The sequence below is a fragment of the Ptychodera flava genome (assembly GCF_041260155.1).
Source record: "Ptychodera flava strain L36383 chromosome 23 unlocalized genomic scaffold, AS_Pfla_20210202 Scaffold_24__1_contigs__length_23054250_pilon, whole genome shotgun sequence".
NCBI classification, from domain to species: domain Eukaryota; kingdom Metazoa; phylum Hemichordata; class Enteropneusta; family Ptychoderidae; genus Ptychodera; species Ptychodera flava.
In genome coordinates, this window is record NW_027248278.1 from 1395928 (window position 1) to 1418488 (window position 22561).

General features: G+C 38.6%; 1 protein-coding gene across 2 annotated transcripts in view; it reads left to right on the plus strand.

Annotated features, from left to right (window-relative positions):
• Window positions 1-946: 946 nt before the first annotated feature.
• LOC139124815 (ATP synthase-coupling factor 6, mitochondrial-like) overlaps window positions 947-22561 on the plus strand; it is a 30207-nt gene continuing 8592 nt past the window's right edge. The window contains exon 1 of one of the 2 annotated variants that reach the window (XM_070690921.1): window positions 947-1105. In XM_070690921.1, the coding sequence (XP_070547022.1) occupies window positions 1010-1105 (96 nt within the window). In that variant the 5' untranslated portion in view covers window positions 947-1009. Of the gene's footprint in view, window positions 1106-17632; window positions 17654-22561 lie in introns of those variants that run through there. The other variant, XM_070690922.1, reaches the window with a different exon arrangement.

The window sequence follows — 22561 nt, forward strand, 5'->3', positions numbered from 1 at the left end:
CCCTTCCCCACTAGTCTATTATTAGACTGTAACTTAGATTTTAGACGATATTATCGATTTTATCGGATATTATCCGATAAAACAGCATGTCGGGCATCTGCCTCTTCCCCACTCATCTAATATTAGACTGTAACTTAGATTTTAGACGATATTATCGATTTTATCGGATATTATCCGATAAAACAGCATGTCGGGCATCTGCCCCTTCCCCACTCGTCTAATATTACTCTAACTTAGATTTTAGACGATATTATCGATTTTATCGGATATTATCCGATAAAACAGCATGTCGGGCATCTGCCCCTTCCCCACTCGTCAAATTAAGTTAGGGTTAGGGTTAGGGTTAGACTTATAGTCTTAAGCCTAACCCTAACTCTAACCATCGGAAATACATATCAACAAACAAACAAACAAACAAATAAATAAATAAACTGTTCTTTATTGACAAATATTAACAAAACAGCTTTTCGCTGTTATTTTATTAAAAATAACAAATAAACAAACACAAACACATACACACAAACAAACGCAGACACAAATAAACAAGGAGCATGTGTCCCCTGTGCCTCTACTACTCCGAAAATTTTCGAATCCCCCTCACCGGTGTTTGTGAACTCAGCCTTATGTATAGAGATGATATGTCAATAAAAAGAAGCACAATTTAGGCAATGGAATTTGGATAGTCTTTGGTTAAATCACAGTCCTGAGGACCGTGGGGTGGATAACCAGGCTGTTCCTGACACATGTGACATCTGACACATGCAGACCTGGCATTCGGATTCGGATATCATTTGGAATTTGAATCTGAAATGTTTCAGAAACGAGTAGGCCCTCTTCACAGGTTGTGAATTGTGAGTTATTCATCATTTCTCGTTTAAGGGCTGTTTTTATATACTTTTCCTGATCAAATATCATCAGTTTGATTACCAACAAGTACGAAGAGAGTGTGTAGTAAATAAATCAAAGTGCATGAGCAGTCATTCGAGAAATTTGAAACAAGAATGCAAGTATGAAGCTAAGAATAGTATCATTGCGCATGCGGGTTATGAGTCCTTCCGAAATTGCAGCCATTTTCTTTCGAGTGGTGGTACCGGCTCCGACGAAGGTAAGACTGTGTTTTGTAATATACCAGCAGGTCATGTAGTATATGAAGAATTCATGTACAATTTTGATATTAAATCAGTTCATAATCTTTTAACGACACCATTTGGTAGTGTTACGACGTGGTGTGATAGGGTCTAAGTCCGGGTCTAAGTCATTACCCCAGAGTGAACAGTGCACTAGTAGTGGTACTGGTAGCTGTTAGCAGCGACGTCGCTCACCAGTAGCGCTACTATGCCGATGGCCCCACAGGCTCTTGAGTCAATGCAGGCGAACCGCTAGCTGTCACTGATACATATTGTATCAGTGACGGCTAGCGGTTCGCCTGCATTGACTCTAGAGCCTGTGGATGGCCCTGTAGAGGTGAAAATAAGCGCACCCCGCTGGACCAGGCGCGTTGAAGTGAAATGCTACATATTTACTGCATTTGGTCGTACCGATTTATCACTACTGAAGACTAAACAGTATACTGCACTAATCTTGTCGTTTATGGAGTTTGGACTTTGTTCAAACCATTTCTCGAGGGTCTATGTTCAAACACGACGATCGCGTTCTGAAAACATTGAGCGTGGGGCGTCGGTGTTTGTGGGAGCCGCCATTACCGGAAGTTGGTAATGACGGCTCCCAGAAATGTTTCGGAACGCGATCGTCGTGTGTGAACAAATTTCAAACCCCATAAATGACAAAGTTAGTGCAGTATACTGTTTAGTCTTCAGTAGTGATAAATCGGTACGACCAAATGCATTGTAGCGCTACTGGTGAGCAAAGTCACAAAAACCACAAATCACCGACCGCCTCACCATAGCGCTACAATTTTGCAGCTACAGCTGTGCTTATGACGTATAATCGAACGCGCTCGGATCATTTGGGTCATCGCCACTTCCGCTGCGAGCCAAAGGATGGGCTTATTTGGAAGTTTACTACGACACCCACAGGCGCTCGAACCATGATCTGTGAAAATGGAAATCAATAAACTGATCACAAAAACTTTTGTAGTGTCTCCTGCCTGAGGGACCGTGTATGTGATTGCCCAGAGTAGCTGTGCTAACCCTTTTCCTGCCAAGCGCCCTTGTCCGTTATTCTCCCAAGTCAGTAGAAAACCGCCCCATAATATGTGCCTGCAAAAGATTGGCTCTCCTGCATGTTATCCTGCCAGGCATTTTGGCAGAAATCGCCCATTTTCAGGGTAGTTTTAGCCGTACTTATACGTGTTAGACTTCGATAATTTCTACATGCCCGTAGACAGGGGCAGGAGCTCAAGGGTTGATGCAGAAAAAAATTGAGGTCACCGGCTTTGTTTGCCCCTGGGAGTGCGTCATTTTATTGCCGTTTTCATGTTTATTTTTTCTGAAATAAACTCCTTCAGTATTACGCACGTCCGCTAGGCACAAACATCACCTCACTCGTCTGTTAGTCAGAGACCCTGAGGGTTGTGCTAGGGGTGCAGAAGCACCGTCAAACCTGTCCTGTTTCCCCAGGGTAGGGTCAATTGAATACGTACCTTAAACGACTTGGCAGAGTAGCATAAAAACTACGTTTTTGCCGTTGTATTAACGACATGGCTGAGCCATTGAAGCACAGCTCCACGTAGTTTAGACAGCTCAGTTGGGAGTTGGTTTACGAGTGTTACCGTTCATTACTGACTTAATCGAGTGGTCCTCAGTCAGGTACGGGTTTGTACCGACATGGCTTGGGCTGCAGCTAACCAGTGATAACCAGTCACTACACCCAAGTCTTCAGTTCACTTTTGCGATGCACGGGTGCAACGCAATATGCTTCCATTGTTCTAGCCATCGACGTGTCCACATGCCTGGCAGCCATATTGTACTGCTAGCTGGTTTGCATAACAAAAGCAGTCCCTGCTAACTGCAGGCGGTATCCCTGTAGCATATTGACCTTATATCACGTTTTGAATTCTCTGTACGCAAACAGCGTACGTAGTTACTAATGCGTCGGCAAGAGGATACGTTTGCTTGCAAACCAGAGCCAATACTTCGGACGATGGAATAAATAAAAAATCCAAAGCTACGTCCATTGAATGGCACGGCCAAGGCGGTGAAGGACGTTGCCTGGCTTGAACTTGCAGAGCTGAAGCCCAGCTTAGTACGTCGGACACCAGTTTGTAATGGTATTTCCGAGTCGTTCATATCCGTTCCATCGGAGGAACAAGTCGAGCCGTCCCGTCAAAAATACGTTCTCATTTTCAGTCACGCCCAACTGAATAAGTGACTTTCGTCTCGCACCATCGGCATATCTGCCAAGTTCGTTTGCAAGAGGTAGCCTTCTAGATTAGCATTGCCGAGTTGGTCAAGTTCGGCAGCAATCTCTATAGTGCCAGGCAGCCAAGTACGTCCAACTCCGCCAGAAAACGTCACCATGCTATCCTGCCAAGTCCGCTAAAAAGCGGTAAAAAAAACCCAGCCCCCCTCGGGTGTGGGGGACTGGCGGACAGGTTTCTGCACCTTTCCCTGTCTATCGACTCCCTGCGAACCCATTTCGAGGGGAAAAGGCGTTCCTTGTCAGAAAACCTCTTCTCGGATGACCCCTAAACGCACAGGGGATAGCAAAATGTAGTGCCGTCGACTTGGCAGGAAAGGGGGTACCCAAAAAGGGCCCGATTTCCACCGGGTTGGGAGAATAACGGTCACCAGTGCTTAAATTCTAGCTACACCGAATTTCAAGCGGATTTTCACCGACTTGGCAGGAAAAGGGCTAAGCTATTATCATGAAAGTCAGTTTTAGCCATGTAAGCTCAATACATATGCATTTTGTAGGCTGACTAACACAGAAATACTAAGACTTCTTTCGCAAGTGTCGTCATGGATGTACATGGGTCACGTCTATAGAGGGTATGCAACGTTCACATTTTTAAAAAAATACCTGAAAAGTGACAACTCAGCAACAGGGCAAAAATGAAAAAAAGTTTGAAATACCATTGAATGCTATTCTTGTTCTCCTCTGAAATGTTTTATGGTTTACAAATAAAAAATTCAATGAGAAAGTCATCGCATTGCATTGCATTCTCCATCTATCTACCCTCCATGCCAATTTGTGACTATTAACTGTTATATGCAAAGATATGAAATGTTATATGCAAATATTTCACCTCCAACCTTGACTTTCCCCATATATGGATTAAATCATTGTTAGAGGCCAAGTGCAATCGATGTTCTTTTGTTCTAACCATGGAGGTCCATTGAATTACCCAGGGTTTTACATGACGCGCATTTCTGCGTCCTTTACGCATAAAACCGGACGCAGGACCCCCCTAAAACTAAACCACGCGTCCCTTCGGACGCAGCAATATCTGTTGATGGTGTACACCTCGCGAAGCTGCTGAACACGTAAAACACATCCCAGTAAACCTTACTGACCCCATACTTTAATGGAATGCTCCGTAGTGCATTGGCCTCCACTGTTTGATGACCAATGGTACCCGCGGATACAAATTTTATAACCGTAAAGTGACTTTCAAAATGTAAACTGATTCTTAATTGGTCGATTTCTTGTTTGCGTCGATTAACACATGTTTATGCAAACACCCAAAACAGGCCGATCTGCGAAAGTTTTTCGGCGGCCGCAGCAACCAGCACGATGCGGGTTTGGTCGAGGCCGAAACAGCAGCTACGTCATGCGATACTGATACATGTACATCAGGTCCCCCGGCCAAGTCAGCAAAATTACGAACATTCAACAGAAGTTGGCTCGATAGGTTTAAATGGCTTCGATATTCTGAAGAGCAAAACGTCATGGAATGCGATGTATGTTTGAAAGCGAATGTCACATGCCCGTTCACGGAAGGTTGTTCCAATTTCCAACATTCAACTCTCACTCGTCATCAGGACTCGAAAAGTCATCTCACAAGTGTTAAAATCCTAAGCTTCAGGTCGCAATTTACTACTGCTTGCAAATCTGCAGAGGACCGGCAGTTGCAGGGTAAGAGAGGCGTACGCTGCACAATTACGTACTGTTTACCTGATCGCTAAACGTGACCTTCCGTGCGATGTATTCACTGACATCATGCATCTACAGAATCTGAACGGCTTAGACATCGAATATTACAAACGTCCTCAGATAGTTATGGAGTTTGAAGAGTGTATTCAACGTGTGATCGAGAAGTCCCTGATTGATAGTATACATGCAAGTGACTTCATCGGTATAATGTTGGATGAGACTTGTGACATTACCGTTCATAAGAAACTTGCTATATATGTTCAGAATGGCGAATGTTTCTTTCCTCGGTAACCAGCAAATTACAGATGCCACTGCTGCAGGGGTCGAAACCGCCTTGATTGAATTTCTGATTAGCAAAGAAATCTGTGACGCGGCCGTAGACAAAATATACGGTCTAGGAACAGACGGGGCGGCCGTAATGACCGGTCGTTGGAACGGGTTGGGTGCAAAATTAAAAGCCAGAAATCCCAACCTTGTTCAAGTGCATTGTGTTGCACATCGATTGAATCTTGCTGCTTCTCAAGCAGGCAGAGATATTGAATATTGCAAAGAATATCATAATATAATCCATTCATTGTATAAATACTTCAATGACTCTAGTGTGAGATATGACAAACTTAGAGAAATTCAAACTCTGTTGAATGGGAAGGCAAAACAAATTACTGAGCCTACATCTGTTCGTTGGTTGTCGGTTGAATCAGCTGTCAAGATGATTTTCATCAGTTTTGAGCCAATTGCCTTGGCACTTGCAAGTGACAAAAAAGGGGAAAGGCTGATGGGCTGTTGAAATTTGTCTCTAATTCATTGTTTCTGCTATTCACTGCCTTATTGATTGATGTCCTTACTGTGATAGGAATTTTGAGCCTTACATTTCAGAAAGATTCTGTCAACCTATCCCATATCAAAAAAGTGTTCAGTCTACTAGGGACACATTGAATACAATGACTAATGATTCACACACTGTCAGAGAGTCTTTAATGATTTGGGTGATGTTCCTGGCAATGGTCAGAAAAACACATACAAAAACATTCAAATCACTGACAATCAGCCACTCAGACAGAGGTTCTGTAGTGTACGAGCAAATTATATCAACAAACTGCTGCATAATTTAGATAGCAGATTTCCAGATGATGAGATGAATATTCTGGAATGTTTTGATGTGATTCTCAACCCACACAGATATCCTGACAATGTGGCCAACCTACCTGACTATTGGGTCAACCAGCTTGATCAACTGTTGAATCATTATAACAATACACAAGGTATTGATGCTGATAGAGCTAGGGCACACTTTCTGTTTTACAAACACTTCACAAGATCTCATAGGGAGGCACTGAATTTTGATATGTATATCAAGCTGTTGCTAACTGATTTTACAGAGGAGTATCCTGATTTTGCCATCCTAGCTAAAATTGCTCTTGTCATACCAGTGTCCTCTGCCCCATGTGAGAGGGGCTTTTCAGTACAAAATGCCATCAAACAGAGGGCACAAAATAGACTCAATCCTCAAAGGCTTAATAGACTAATGTTCATCAAACTGGTTGGCCCCATCATAGATGATTTTGACTTCATGAACAATGCTAGGTTATTTGCTGAAGGAGCTGCTGGCAGAGTGTGAACTCAAACCTACTGGACTTGCTAGGTGAATGCCATTTCAGAATATGGAATTACTTACCTTCTTGTCAATTTGCCAAATTTGAATACTTCTTCAAATTTCACAACGTTGTGAACTTGTCATTAAAGTTATGAGATAATTTCAATCATGGATAGTGTTCTTTGAATTGATCAATGAGGGCCCTCAGTATGAACTAGAATTTTCATGCAAGAGTTATTTTAAGAAATGTGCAACCATTTGCCGTGTTTTAATACTAATTGAACACAGTGAAGACCATGGCATGGATAAACACTAAAATATTCTTGTGAAATAAATTGGGACCCCCATATTTTGATGTAGGACTCCCATTTTCTAACACCAGGGGTCCCAGGGACTCTCAAAAGTAAAAAGTGATGTAAAACCCTGATTACCCCAGCAAACTCCTCCTTGCTCCAGCTCCAGTTAGTCCCACGAACCGCAATATTCTATGCGCCAATGCTTTACTCAAAATGAACATGTGAGGCGTCAACTGGGACCAGGTCCGATGTAACGTGTCCACACAGGCGTTTTGCGTCGGCCCTGAACCCACCCACCCCCAGCCCCCCTTCTCACTGGGACCAAACTGTGTCGGCCCAAGGCCGACGCAGCATGTCCACATTGGTTATTTTACGTCAGCCCCGGCCCAGCACGGGCCCTAAGCAAAGTGGTCAATCTGAACAGGGTATAAAAGTGAAATGTTGTAAGAAGATGTTGAAACATTTTACCCTCCTTCCTACAAAGTTGCAATGTAAAAAGTTACCGCTCCTTTCTACAAAGTTGCAAATTCTCTGGTACGTGAAACAAACATTGTTGCTGGTCGATACTACAATCCACCATGAAACGTCCATGAATACACTGAGGCTTGGCTTTGCCTCCGTGAGTCATCCTTGAGTCCAAGTTTAACCTACTCTGCTTGAATCAAAATTTGGCCTGCAACTACTCAGTTTGATAGTAAAAACCACAATACAAGGGAAAAGACATTTAACTTGACTGTCAGTTTTAAATTAAAATTTTATTAATAGTCATGGCAAAGGGAAATTGTCAACAGTACTTGCGCAGTAAGCATATCCATTTTCAAATCATCACATCTGAGAACTGCAATTTTGCATGGTAACTTAACATCAAAGCAACAATTCAAAAGTAGAGCTATTAAAAGTGTCCATTTGGCCCATTTCAAATTGCTATAACTTCTACAAGAAATGATGTGATTCTGAATGATTTTAATATTTCTGCAGATTTCACAAGTTTAATGATGTAATAGTGAACATCACCAGATAGCTCTTGATGATATCAAAATATCAAATGAAAATATTTCTGGGCTAAAAAGTGATCATAATCATTTAAACAATGATTAAATGAACAATATCATTGTGTCTTGTTTTTACAGGATTTGGGTTTGGCCTGACCCTTTTGTCCTCAAGAAAAATACTTATGCTTAAAGCCCCAGTATTTGTAACTTTTAACAATTTTTTCATATTTTTGATTAAAATGACATCCTCAGTATGTGAAAGTAGACAATAATTAATACTGAATCGCATGGTTTGCATGCCCAGCCCGCCTCACGAGTAACAGTAAAAGGAGTGAAAAATGACTTCTTGTCCGCACCAGAAATCAGCTTTGTTTACACACGAAACGAAAGGTAATCACACCACCGCGCATGCTCAACCACATCTACGCAAGTTTTACTGTAGAAACTATACGCTCTTCGAAAAGGTCTGGTCCATCGAAATTGGAGACTCGGCTAAAAACGCGCGAAAATTGGGTGAAATACCGGAAATATATAAATATGCAAGTGTTCACAGATTGTTCCGACTATAATGAGCCATGCAAACAAACATCTTGAACAGGTAAACTAACGACGGAGGCAGCGGCAGTCAATTGTAAGCTTCATGCAAGGCATTGCACGTTGTGACCGACGGTACGGAGATCAAGTTTGCTGAATGAATTGAGAGAGAAAAACATATATGAATAAAAATTCAACAATTCACCATTGTAATCATTGATCTAGTCGTTTCTTCCATTATGGAGTGTAATGAAAATTTCGTTGAAAATAAATGACGAGACTGATTCTGCTCCGTCTACTCAAACGAAGGTTTGTGTACGGCCAGGCTACGCTGCAGGCAACACAGCCTATCAACTTCGCATATCGTTGCTGTAATTGATAACGCTCAGAAAGGAAAAATTATATCTTGAATGCAGTAAAAAAGTCATACTTATTAAATTTAAAAGTATTTCCAAATAATATCAAACGTAACGGGTATCTAATCCTCACAAGGACTACAGTAGTACAATTATCGGCTAGCTGCGATGCGATGGAGCTCCAGGCATGGTAGAAGTTCGAACACAAGAGAGATCCCGGCCTCACTGCAAATTCGCCCCCTGCACACCCGACCCCACAGCAAACTAACCTCTTGGTTTGATTCTGTTGTTTACATATTTTTGTATAAAATTCATGATACATATATCTGACTTTCACAACTGTACAATTTGCTTAGGACTGTGATTTTGGCTGTAGTCTACAGACGATCGGAGGGAGCTAAGGCAGGCCCCAAATTTGCATGGACAATGCCCGGGACAATTATACATGCAGCTCGATGAGAAAGTCATTCACATAAACCAAAATGAAGTGATCAATACAAAACTTTTAAACATCACTGGTTCTGAAAATTTATGATCAATGGTTCTGACCTACGGATTTTACACTGCGGCGTTGTTTTTTTGTGTTTGGCCGGCTACTAGTCCTGTGAGGCTGTAGTATATGGAGGTAGTAGACTGTACAAGTGCAGCGGGTCCGGGCCGAGATTGGCGTGGGGCCTGCAGCAAGGTAAAGTTGACAGCGTCCATTGCAGAATGCCCGCGTGTTATCCTTTCGCGTTTGGGAGGAAATTTACCGCTGTATTCAGAATGCCTTTTTATCAGTATAAAAGCTCAAAAACTGATGCATCAAGAGCCAAGAGTCTGTAAATTTCTTAGCAGTAGCTCCATTGTTTTTTCTAAATTTTCGCTGAGATACAGCAGTGCGTATACTGGTCCCGATCGTTCTGACTCAGGCGTTCACAGCTGTTTAGGGAGCCGTCATTATTTACGATCTGGGGGTCGGAGTAATTACATTAGAAACTCCGAAATTTTGAGTCACACCCCAGCCAACCATGATGACTTTGCGTAACCCCCCCTCTAACAGAAAGTTTGGCTTAATTGAGCCCATGTAACAATATGTAGATATAAAAGCTCACCTATTAACCAGTCTCCGACCATGTAGTATTGTTAAATTTTGGATGGGTAGCATGTCATCATGGTATGGTTAAATGTCCAAATGGTTGTTGAACTCAAGTCAATTAAAATTTACATTTTTATGATAATATAAAGGATGAATTCACAACAGTTCAGTTTTGTCCTAGATTCTGTGCACTTATAGTGATATCTGTCGAGAACATTTCTCCATGACCCAGCCTCTCCTTTCACCTCTGGTAACGACTGTAGAAAACTACTGTGTGACATCATCATCACCACTGTCGATCCTCATCTTCACTGTCGCTGGTGCCATTGAGTACATGAACAACGATATCATTCTCATCGTCACTATCTTCTCTTTCATAATAACTTATTGCTAGTAGTAGCAGCTACTTGTAGTTTTTTGCCTTGCTTTATCTAGTTGATATTTATTTGTTCTGTTAAAGTATTTATTTGCTTTTTATTTAGTATGTATCAGAGTAAAATATACATTATCAATTAATCATTATGTCATGGAGGACAGAGTAAGACGAAGAAAAAACATTTTGAGCACCCCTTTATTAGCTTTCAATTTTTGAATGACCCCCCAGGTCGTAAATACTGACGGTTCCCTTATTTGCTGCCAAAGGCCATTGCGTTCACTGCATTCAACAGCCTACCATACATTGCCAAACTATGTTGCTTCGATTTCGCAATCAGTTAAATCATTAAAGGTAAAAATCATACTTTCTCTATCGTTTAATAAATTTTATTATATGAGCCTTACCGGTAATTCTTCTTACTACCCCTGTACAACCCTAAATTCGCCAAAATATATATGATAAACAAATGTAAAATTACCCAAAATACGGTTGCGGACAATTTACCTTTGACCTGATAAGCAGCTAATCCTTGGCTGGTGATTGGCCGAAACGTCTCACATGACGACTATGTTGACGTCATGCCTGTTGTCTAACAGGTCATAGTCGTCACGTGAAAATCTCAATTGTGGTAACATGTAACAGTTCTGACCTGAGAGGGAGCACAGCGTAGGGTTTATCATCATGTTTCCAGGCAACAGCAATTGCTAATTTCTTAGCTGTGATATTGCGGTGGTGCTTGTGGCGTTTATCAATCGTGCTCGGGTCAAGCGTCATTGCCACAGAAACGCTGCCAGCCATCTCATGGATGTTTTGGTAGTGCAGTGTTTCAGCCATCGTGCGGCATTGCGACATTTGACGCAATTTTTAGCTACTATAGACTATAGTCTATAGAAGCTATTGGGATGGGTATCCGTCCGGCGTCCGTCGTCAGTCTGTATGTATGTATGTATGTATGTATGTATGTATGTATGTATGTATGTCCGTTTGTGAGGCGTCCGTCCACTCAAATATCTTGAGAACCGCAGTACTTACTGATTTGATATTTGTTGTGTAGATGAAAAATATGATTTTGAGATACTATTTTTTTTAATTTTTTGATATTGTTGAAAATAGGCAAATTAATGTCAAAAAAGGTGTTTTTGGTAAAAAATCTTCTTCTTCATAACCGCTGGTCAGACAGCTTTGTTATTTGGTATACAGGTCCCTAGGGATAACCCAACTTACATTTGTTCAAATTGTGATGAAATATGCAAATGTGTATTTTTAAGGAATTTTTTTGTCATTTTTGGTCAAAATTTGACTTACATTGTATGTAATTCTTGTACTGTATAAACCCTATCAATTCACCCAGAAAAAAATAATAAGATTTTAAATAATTGAATTAATTAGGAAATCATCAAAGCCAAAATAATTTTAGTGTGGAATTATCAGAAAGTTCAACTTTTTTTGACAGTTCATAGTGAAATGCTTACCATCTTGGAGGATTAAAACATGTAAAGGCAACTTTCCTGAATCCCAACTTTGATATTCTGAACCACCATTTATGTTATCTAAAAGAAATTGCTCATAATAGTTTGTCATGATAGGGTGGTCAAATAAATAGAGATAGAGAAAGTTCTAATTTCCATTTATGGTTGACTTGGTAAGGATAAAATAAGATTACTTTTTGAGGAAAAAAATAGAGTGGTCAATTAAAAGAGTGGTCAAAGTGATATGGTTTTTATGGTAAAGCTTGGCTGTAAGATTCCTCATGTGCTATTTATAGCAATTATGCAATCTGTGTAAACAGTGCAATGAAAGTGTAACATGATTCCTTATAATGCTTTTGATGACCTTGAACTTCTTAAGTTTCAAACATTTGTCTTCAGTGTGCTTTCTCTGAGTACGTACAGTCTCAACTTATTCAATAGAACTTACTGGTTTACAAGTCCCTAGGATGACCTTAGTGAGATAATTTCATACAGTCAGGAAATACTTAATTTTGTATCCATGTCTATAGTAGCTTCAGGGACTTTGACCCTATGTTTTTATCACAACTGGAAGTTGTGATATAGTGGTAGTTTCAACCGGTGAAAGATGTCGTCCATTTCCGTAAACGACAAAAAGTCAAAAACCGCTGAACAGACTGCGTTGATATTTGGTACAGATATTCAGACTGGTTTCAAGGTTCCAATTCGGAAAAATGGAGCCAAACGGAGTGGCGGTTAGATAGTTTTGCGAAATTTCTAACCCCCCTTTTTAATTAATTGACTTTAGGGGTCTTTCATATATGTAGTTTTGGAATGTACACCAATCCTGCATTGTGGACTGTTTTATGAGTTATGGAACAGAAATGAGGGTTTGATGAATGTTAGAAATATGCAGGATGGCTGATTCAGAGTATCAGAGATTTTCATGAACTTTTGGTGATAAAATTGATAAAAACAACATATTTAATGTTTTAGATTTCTCACTTTTGTTAAGACCCTTAACATTTATTACCCGACTTGATGACATAACTAGCTGCTGGACCTGTTTACTGGCGCATTGATTTAAAGACAAAGATAGTTTTATTCTGTGATAAGAACGTGTGATTTCGTATAACATAGTCTATTAGCCTGGAAATGTGATTGTTGCGAATATTGTTTACCCCACTGACAACAGTGTGGTTTGAAAATGGCCGGAATGGGCTATTACGGAACTTCTTTTTGTGTGTGCATGTGGATCAAAAACGTGTATGGTGTGATCAACCCGTTCAGTGAGAGAACAAAGGACTCTTGGCTTTGATATCGAAATCAAGAACAGAAGACACTACCATAGGTCAAGACAAAGGTATGGTATAAATTATCATTATTTATATTGGAAAGAAGCTTGGTGACATTTTGTTCGTGTATTGTGCGATAGAGAAGAGTGTGGGGCATGATTGTTGTTATATATATGACGTCACGATAGGTGAGGTTGTGGTCGTGAATAGTTTTAAGTTTATTTGCATAAATCATAGAGGGACCGTGCGTAAATGTTGCGTTGAGTGTAACCTCTCTCAAAGGGCTGTTTTCAGTGAAATGCTGCATGCTGAAGTCTCCTTCTGCAGGCCGCCTCATCAAAATGATATTGATACTATGCAAGAGAAACTTATCACTTTGAGTTGCGGCTTGATAGGGACCGTGGGTGACGTGTAGACAACGTATACACTTTAATTACAAATGGCAAAATATTGACGTCTTTGCATACTATATGTTTTTTCTTCTCATGAAATCATGTCACGATGCCTCCCCAACAGAAAACTATAGCTATAATAAAATGTTGTAAGGTGTTGAAACAATTTACCCTCCATCCTACAAAGTTGCAATGTATTGAAACACTTTACTCTCCTTTCTACAAAGTTACAAATTCCCTGGTACGTGAAGCAAACATTGTTGCTGTTCGATACTGTGCTACAATACATCATGGACGTACTAGTAACGACCATGGAATACACTGACTGAGGCTGGGCTTGGCTTTGCCTCTAGTCCCGCGTACCGGTCGTCCTTTTAGTCCAAGTTTTACCTACCTTGCTTTTATCAAAATTTGGCCTGCAATTAGTCAGTTTGATAGCAAAAACCATTATTTCAAAGGAAACTTTCACAAACAGAGTCATAATACAAGGAAAAAGGAGAAAAACTTGAGCTTTTCTGAAAGGTCAAATCTGGGTCATCTTATGTGACCCCTTAAGTACACAATTATGGTTCAAAAGAAACCACCTAGGGAGGTCCAATAGGTACAATCTTATGGTAATAGGTATAATTTCTTGGTGCTTTCCAACTAAATGGCATTTAGCTTGACTGACAGTTTTAAATTAAATTTTATTAACAGTTATGGCAAAGGGAAATTGTCAACAGTAGTTGCAGTAAGCATAACCATTTCAAATCTTTTTTTAGAGCTGCAATTTTTGCATGGTTACTTAACATCAAAGCAACAATTCAAAAGTAAAACAATTAAAATTATCCATTTGGACTATTTCAAACTGCTTTAACTTTTGCAAGAAATGATGTGATTCTGAATGATTTTAATATTTCAGCAGATTCCTCCATTTTAATGATGTAATAGTGAACATCACCAGACATTTCTTGATCATATCAAAATATCAAATGAAAATGTTCCTGGGCTACAATGTTATCATTATCATTAAAACTATTATTACTCTTAAAAACATTTGAATTGAACAATATCATTGTGTCTTGTTTTAAAGGATTTTGGCCTAACCCTTTTTGTCTCAAGAAAAATACTTATGCTGAAGATGTTATTGAGCCTGCTTGATCACAACTATGACACAACACCACAATACTTGTATCTACCGGTACACTGCCACTATGCTACCGAATGCTTTCTTCTGCAAGGAAAATTTGTATTTGTGTGGCTAACAAAATTTGACTTAAATGTGGCACATAATTTGAGGAGCTTGTAGTGTATATGTATGATAAGTTGTCATACTGTGAACACTGACTGAATGCTGCAGAAGTATTCTGTATCTGTGGTAATATATTCATATTGCTACCAGTAATAATTCATATTGCTACCAGATTTTTAGAATTGCCACCTACTTATTTCTTGTGGCAAAAGTTTACCACCAGAAATGAAAATATTTCTATCCCTGTAATGTCATAAAAACACAGATAATTAATGTAATAAAAACTAAACAAATATTTCTAAAAACTATGTAAAAACTATCATGAACAACATACAAAACATTGTGATCCGTAAAATTAGGAACTCCTGAATGCCGAGAAAGCTGTTGCTACACTTGAGATCATAAGTGTTTGAAAAATTTTTGAATTTGAAAGGAATTTTCATCATTGTGGTTTAACTTTTCATTTGATAAGTGTAAATGTCAAGCACTTTAATGGTCATGTTTTGCTGATATATATTTCTTTAGATGTTTTTTCCATAATTTTTCACTGTTTTGTACATTTATAGATGTAATGTCTATTTAATGATTACAAGTATAATTGTAAACTTTCATTGTTGAATGCTTATTGATTATTATAAACTGAATAATTTTTTTCTTGTCTCTCTACAGGATAGTGCTCAAGCTACAAAGTTTGCTACATCAAAAGACCATGAATGGACCTTGTGCAATGAAACCAATGAAAATACAAGTAACATTGTGGCTCAACATACTACTCATGATATGACAAATAAAAGTACAGTCAAGAAAAGCAAACATAGTAACCTGTATCATGTAAATCAAAGTAACCTATGTCATAATTTAAATGTAACCAAAGAAAGTACACTTGAAAGTGACACTTGTAACAACCAACAAAGTAATAGTACCAACAAACATGTAACTGATGTAACCAACAAGGGTGAACAAAGTAACTTGTACCATGTTAACCAACAAAGTAATTTGTGTCCAGATAAAATGGAGACAATAGAAGTACATATGTTAGCAGTATTAAATAATAATAACAGCAAAGTGTAGTTGATAGCAGCAACAAACATTTTAAACTATATTAAATTCTGGTACGTGGTAGTACACATCAAGGAAGTACACAATTTAGTATTGGATCCAGAGGCAAACAGTGCACATGCAATGCATTAATTTCCCTTTGTATGTCATTACAGAGGCACCTTATGACAAGAGTAGATTTAGATAAAATTCTGCACCCGGGAGATGAACTATATATTTCCATCATTACAGATTTAAAACTGAATGATAAATTTGTTAATGACCTGCTCATGTTCGATGACCTACCACACACTGTCTTCATAAATCCATGGCATTATGGCATCAAAAGGGGTCAAATATATACCTTTGTGATCAGTCACCTCGCAAAAGCTATTTTTGCCATTTATAACTCACACAAGTTTTTACAAAACCAATAAATAATACAGTAACTTCGGTTTTAGGGCTTCATCAACTCCATGTAATTTGAATCATGGCAAAAAGCTCCAGGCTTGGAGCTTCCATCACATAATATGGAAGAGCCATCTTCCGATTGGTATGGCATTGTCCACTCACCTATGATCAACCAGGCTGTGGATATTTACATAACTATTGTTGAGACTGAGTATCCTTTGTAAACAATGAATCACTTATGATGAACTGTCCACTGTCAGATTCTGTGCTGCTGTTTACTACTAACAAGTGAGAAATTTGACAGTGGACAATTTATTATACGGGATTCATCGTTTATGCAAGGATACTCAGTATCAACAATAGTTATGTAAATACGCACAGCCTGGTTTGAGCCTGGGTGACTGGACAATGCCATACACACCAGAAGATGGTCCTTTCCATATCATATGTTGCAAGCTCCCAAGCTTGAAGCTTTTTTCCATGCTTCAAATTACATGGACTTGATGAAGTCCTAAAATGAAACTTCCTGAACATATGTAAAATCATCCTTGGTGAACTTCCCTTTCAATGTATCTACAGTTTGTAACTTTATCATCATTTGCATATCCTTACATTTGCCGCAAGTTTGCTTAGCGTGATGACTTTAGCCGCTTAGATTACTTAACCCTTGGATTACTCTACAATTTTTATAATCATTTTCCATTACAATCAGAGTACATTTGCATTTTTGTTAGTATTTTATTTAGCTTCGATATTTACTTTACACTTACTACTATTACAGTAAATTTTATTTACTCATCACATTTCTACCATCAACAACCATTTACAATATATTGCCTGCTTGTTTGTTCAGTGTTTATATATTGAATAAAATTTGTTTACAGTTAAAATCCATACTTGTCCCGTGTCACTTTTCCCCAGCTGTCAGCTACAAATACCAGGTGGCTATTCTTTAACATTTGAAGTGCAGGCACAATCAACTTCTCCTCTATGTCAGTATGTAGAGCTAACCCATTCAAACTCCCATATGGCCAAGAGTATATGCGCCTGTGAAAACTCTTCTTATAGGTTTGAGATTGCCTGTCTTTGAGTTTGTCTGTATGTATATGATATGATTGTGCGGGTGTGTGTGCTGCAAAAACTCCACAGCCGCAGCACCTACCCATTTAGTATTTAATGTACAGGTGCACCCAGAGATAGAGTAGTTTTACAATGTGCCAGTTGTGATCAAGTGCCATTGGCGCTATTTTTTGTTTTGTCCGGATAAAATAACCGTTGTGGGTCACCATGACGCAATCTGAGTAGGCCATATAGTTGTATTGAATTTTTAGACAGTGCCTCCTGGACAGAAAACTACAGCTAACAATAAAATGTTGTAAGACATTGAAACAGTTTACCCTCCTTCCTACAAAGTTGCAATGTATTGAAACAGTTTACTCTCCTTTCTACAAAGTTACAAATTCCCTGTAGGTAAAACAAACACTGTTGCTGTTCGATACTACAATACATCACCAACGCACAACGTCCATGAATATACTGAGGCTTGGTTCTGCATAGGTGAGTGCCGCATACCGGTCGTCCTTGAGTTCAAGTTTTACCTACATTGCTTGCATCAAAATTTGGCCTGCAGCTACTCAGTTTGATAGTAAAAACCATAATTTCTAAGGAAACTTTCACAAACAGAGTCATTGTACAAGTGACAAGGAGAAAAACTGAGGTTTCATGAAAGGTCAAATCTGGGTCATTTCACGTGATGTCATCAATGAAGACCTCTTAAACCCCGGTACACAATTATGGTTCAAAAGAAACCACCTAGGGAAGGCCAATAGGTACAATCTCATGTTAAAAAGAAATTTCTTGGTACCTTCCAATTTAAATGGCATTTAGCTTGACTGTTAGTTTTAAATTCTACTTTATTAAGAGTCATGGCAAAGGGAAATTGTCAACAGTACTTGCAGTAAGCATATCCATTTTCAAATCTTCACATTTGAGAGCTGCAATTTTGCATGGTAACTTAACATCAAAGCAACAATTCAAAAATAGAGCTATTAAAATTGTCCATTTGGCATATTTCATACTGCTATAACTTATACAAGAATTGATGTGATTCTGAATGATTTTAATATTTCTGCAGATTCCACAGTTTAATGATATAATAGTGAACATCACTAGACATTTCTTGATGATATCAAAATATAAATGAAAATATTTCTGGGCTTAAAAGTGTTATCATAATCTTTGAAACAATGATTACTCTAAAACATTGGCAAATTAAATGAACAATATTACAAGATTTGGGTTTGGCCAAACCACTTTTGTCTCAAGAAAAATACTTGTGCTTAAGATGCTATTGAGCCTGCTTGATCACAACTATGACACAACACCAGGGCCTTAAACACCACAATAATTGTATCTACATTGCCACTATGCTACCCAATGCTCTCTTCTGCATGGAAAATTTTTATTTGTGTGGCTCACAACATTTTCATCATGACTTGAAAAACTGCATAAATTTGCCACATTAGGAGCTTGTAGCTTAAATGTATTAAGTTGTCATTATGTGAACACTGACAGAATGCTACAGAAATATTCTGTACCTTTGGTAATATACACTTCACATTGCTACCTGATTTTTAGAATTGCCGCCTAATTTTATTTCTGGTGGTAAAAGTTTACCACCAGAAATGAAAAAATATTTCTATCACTTTAATGTCATAAAAACACAGATAATTAATGCAATAAAAACTGAACAAATATTTCTTTAATGTAAAATACAAAACATTTTGATTTGAAAAATGATGAACTCCTGAATACCAAGAAAGTTGTTGCCACACTTGAGATCATAAACTGCCTAAAATATGTTCAAAGTGGCTACAATATTTTTGATTTGGCTAATGAGTTGGCTAATCATCTTGGTGACTTAGGGGGAGCCCTACAGTTTATGTGCATACCACATGGTAGCAGTAAACTTAATGATACTTCAAGTTTCATGTTGGCACAATTTTGCATAGCACCATTGGCCTTCTATATATACTTACCGTTAATGCACTCACCTGACTTGCCTATTGAACACCAAATATAGTACCAGGTCATAATGACACATAATGACACTGTACTGTGTTGTTTTATTGAAATACATTACATGTCCCCCAAAAATTTAATTTGTCCCCCATTCAGACCTACTATGGGTCACTGTGTCCCCATGCAAGCAAAAGCTGGCTGAAACACTGGTAGTGTAATGCGACACCAATCAGTGTTGCTGATTTAGCTCACAAAATAATGAAATAATGTAATGTTTGAATAAAGCAGCCTGTACCTATTTTATCACTGACTATCTACGACTCATCTCCTACTCCTGCTAACTATCACTTTGACAACATGTATTCTCAACCTTTTTTTGGTGAGCTGTCAATGGTTTCACAGCTTGAATTTGAACTTTTGACCTCCGGGGGCAAAAGACTCACATAAATCGTCAACAAAATGGTTGAAAATACATTTTTTTTCGTAGAGGTAACTAGCAGGAGTAGAGAATGAGTCATAAATAGTCAATGATAAAAAGTGGGTACCTGTTGATTTATTAAAAGACTTATACATTTCATTATTTTGTGAGCTAAATTAGTGACACTGATCGTTATCGATGGAAACTGCCAAAAAGTCTATGGGATGACTCTCAGCGGTTCTGTGGTGATGACCCTTTACCCAAGCGCCATTGAAAAGTACATGTTTTGCTATTGTGTTTATTGTGGTACTGAAACATTGGATGTGTCCAGGCCATTTGTTGTGCCTATCTATGGACACGTACGCGGCACAGTACAATAAATTACCCACAATACTCTTTGATTTGTATCCTTGAAGATTACTTTTCTAAAAACTTTTTCAGTTCTGCATGTAAGCACTAGTGTGCCGCATTAGAATAATTTTTAAATAATATTTAGTAAAAGTACGTTTAGATATTTCAGTGAAAGTTTGAAAATAACCACTAAACAACCATAAAAGTCACATTCTGCAGGTACTACAAATGCCATACTTTTTAGGCAGCAAGTTATGACGAACTGAAGGGGTCATTCTCTGAGAAAGTTAGCATGCAAATTTCTTTTGTCACTTCCATTGCAAAAAATCAATATCCTTTTGTTTCATAAAACAGGTGCAACTAGTCTCCCTACTTTCCATTACATTATTCTGTATGGCTGAAGACACAATCTGTGGCAAATTTCACAAAAATGCTATCTCCTCTCTCAATTATGCATAATTTTCCAAATTATTTAAAATGAGAATTGAGAAGAATGGTGTGCATAAAAGTACGTTTTCAAAATTTTGATAAATAGTCTGTGAATTTGTCTACACATGGGAGACATAGTAGACTTCACTCAGGTATCTCCGAGGATACAAATTGCAATGAATTATGGGAAATATACAGTACTGTGCGCGGGTCAGGTATCCATAATGAGTCTAAATCAGAGTAAGCTGAACATATCAGATGACTCTTTTGCAGCATTCTCTGGCCTGAGTGATTCTCCAACAGACATAGCAGGGAGTAGGACCAACACTGTACCACGGCAATAGCGACCATTTCCACACCGTGTGGAGGAGAACTTATAAACTTGTTATGCTTGTATTGCTGACTGTGCAGTAAAGCTTCGCCTCGCATTCATCATATCATTCACATCTCCCTTGTTTGCTTTTGGTAAATGGTAGTTTGTATATTGCACTTTACTTTATGCTTTGCTGTTTTGTATGAGAACAGACTAGCTATGGCACGACGAGTCAGCTGAAAATCTGCGTGTCAGTGCACAGTAGTACTGTACTCCATTGGGAAAGCGTAGGCCTAAGGCAAAAAAAAAGAGAAGTTTCTGGTCAGGCCTGCCTTAAAAAATGGTGCGGCGACGCAAAGTTTTTTAAAAAATTTTTTTTTCTCCTCAAGGGAGGGAGGAGGGTCAGTTTTATAGTTTTATCAATATAGTAACATTTAAACTTTTCATGCAGTCACTGATCATGCGCCCCAAAGAATTTTCTCTTTCTCTTCAGCCGTTTTGGTTTGGTGTCATAGTAATCAGTACGTAGTTTGCCACGGCCGCCGGCCACAAACCAGGGAAAAAAAGGGTGATGCGCTCTTATTCAAGTGACATGCGCGCTAACCAGAAACATTTCTTTTCTTTTTTTTGGCCTAATAGAGCCACACCTTCAATATGTAACAACTCAATGCAAATTTAGCTCTCTCTCTCTCTCTCTCTCTCTCTCTCTCTCTCTCTCTCTCTGACCATTTGCTGGAAGCTATGATGTCTTGTGTTTATACTGTGCGTATCAAATTGAAATATATAATGTGGTCGTCGTAGGTTCCTGTCATAAGGTTGTATTTTGCTCTGGTGTCAGTTGTAAAATTTGTTTGGTATCAATGTTTGACCAGTTATTATTGAGGCTGTCTTATTTTGTACTCATTTAATTTATAAAATTGCTGTTGAACTGTGTTTTAGAAGGTGAAATTCACATGAAGCTTGCTGAGCATGCTGTTAGTATTGATGTTCACTTTGATTTTAATTTGTTGACATGATGTACATTTTGTTCTCAGTTTCTATGTCATCTTATTTTGGCCTTCTTATACATTTACTGAGTTTATATGTAGAATTGTAGTATTTTTGGTTTTTTTGGTGAGTCCTACCATTGTGTTGATACGGCAACTCTCCCTTTTTTGTGTGTGTTGGCCGTTAGGTATTGGTGCCCTAGTTAGACCCATGACATCTAATTATAGAAGTCATTCCCAATATTAATGTTTGCAGTTGCTAATAGCTAATCAAGTCTTTATATAGAACAGTCAAACATAATATACACTTTAAAAATACATGCTATTATATTACCGTGCCAGTCGCATTTTGATTGGTCGAGCTAAACCACGTGACTGACCACAAATACACAGCAATATTTTGTTTACGTGCCCGTGAATATGAATAATAAGATTAACAACTCAAATTATCGTAACTTTACAGCTCAAATGTAAATCATAATCAATCACAAAATAAACTTGAGAACTTGTGGGTCAAGTTTAGATATTTTTTTTCTGAAAACATCTCCGGATTTGCCAAATTTTACAGCGCGCGTGACAGTGCGACTCATATTGCTCATTTCTTGGGCCCAGATAGCTTGTTGCAGTTTTTATCCACTGCGTTTTAACAATTATTAGTCCCAACAGACACAGTCCAGGGGGACTTATAGGTTGGTCATGTCCGTGCGTGCGTGCGTCCATGCGTACATCCGTGCATCCGCCCGTTCACGCAGATATCGCAGAGATGCAAGGAACGATTTCATTCAAACTTGGTACAAGGATTACTTCATATGTCATACAGATGCACGTCGATTTGTTTTGTGATATGATCCAATGTGGCCGCCAAGCGGCCTTCTTAATACAATTTTTTCATGTACAGAGAGCCATAACTCACGCATATCTTAATCAATTTTATTCAAAGTTGGTAC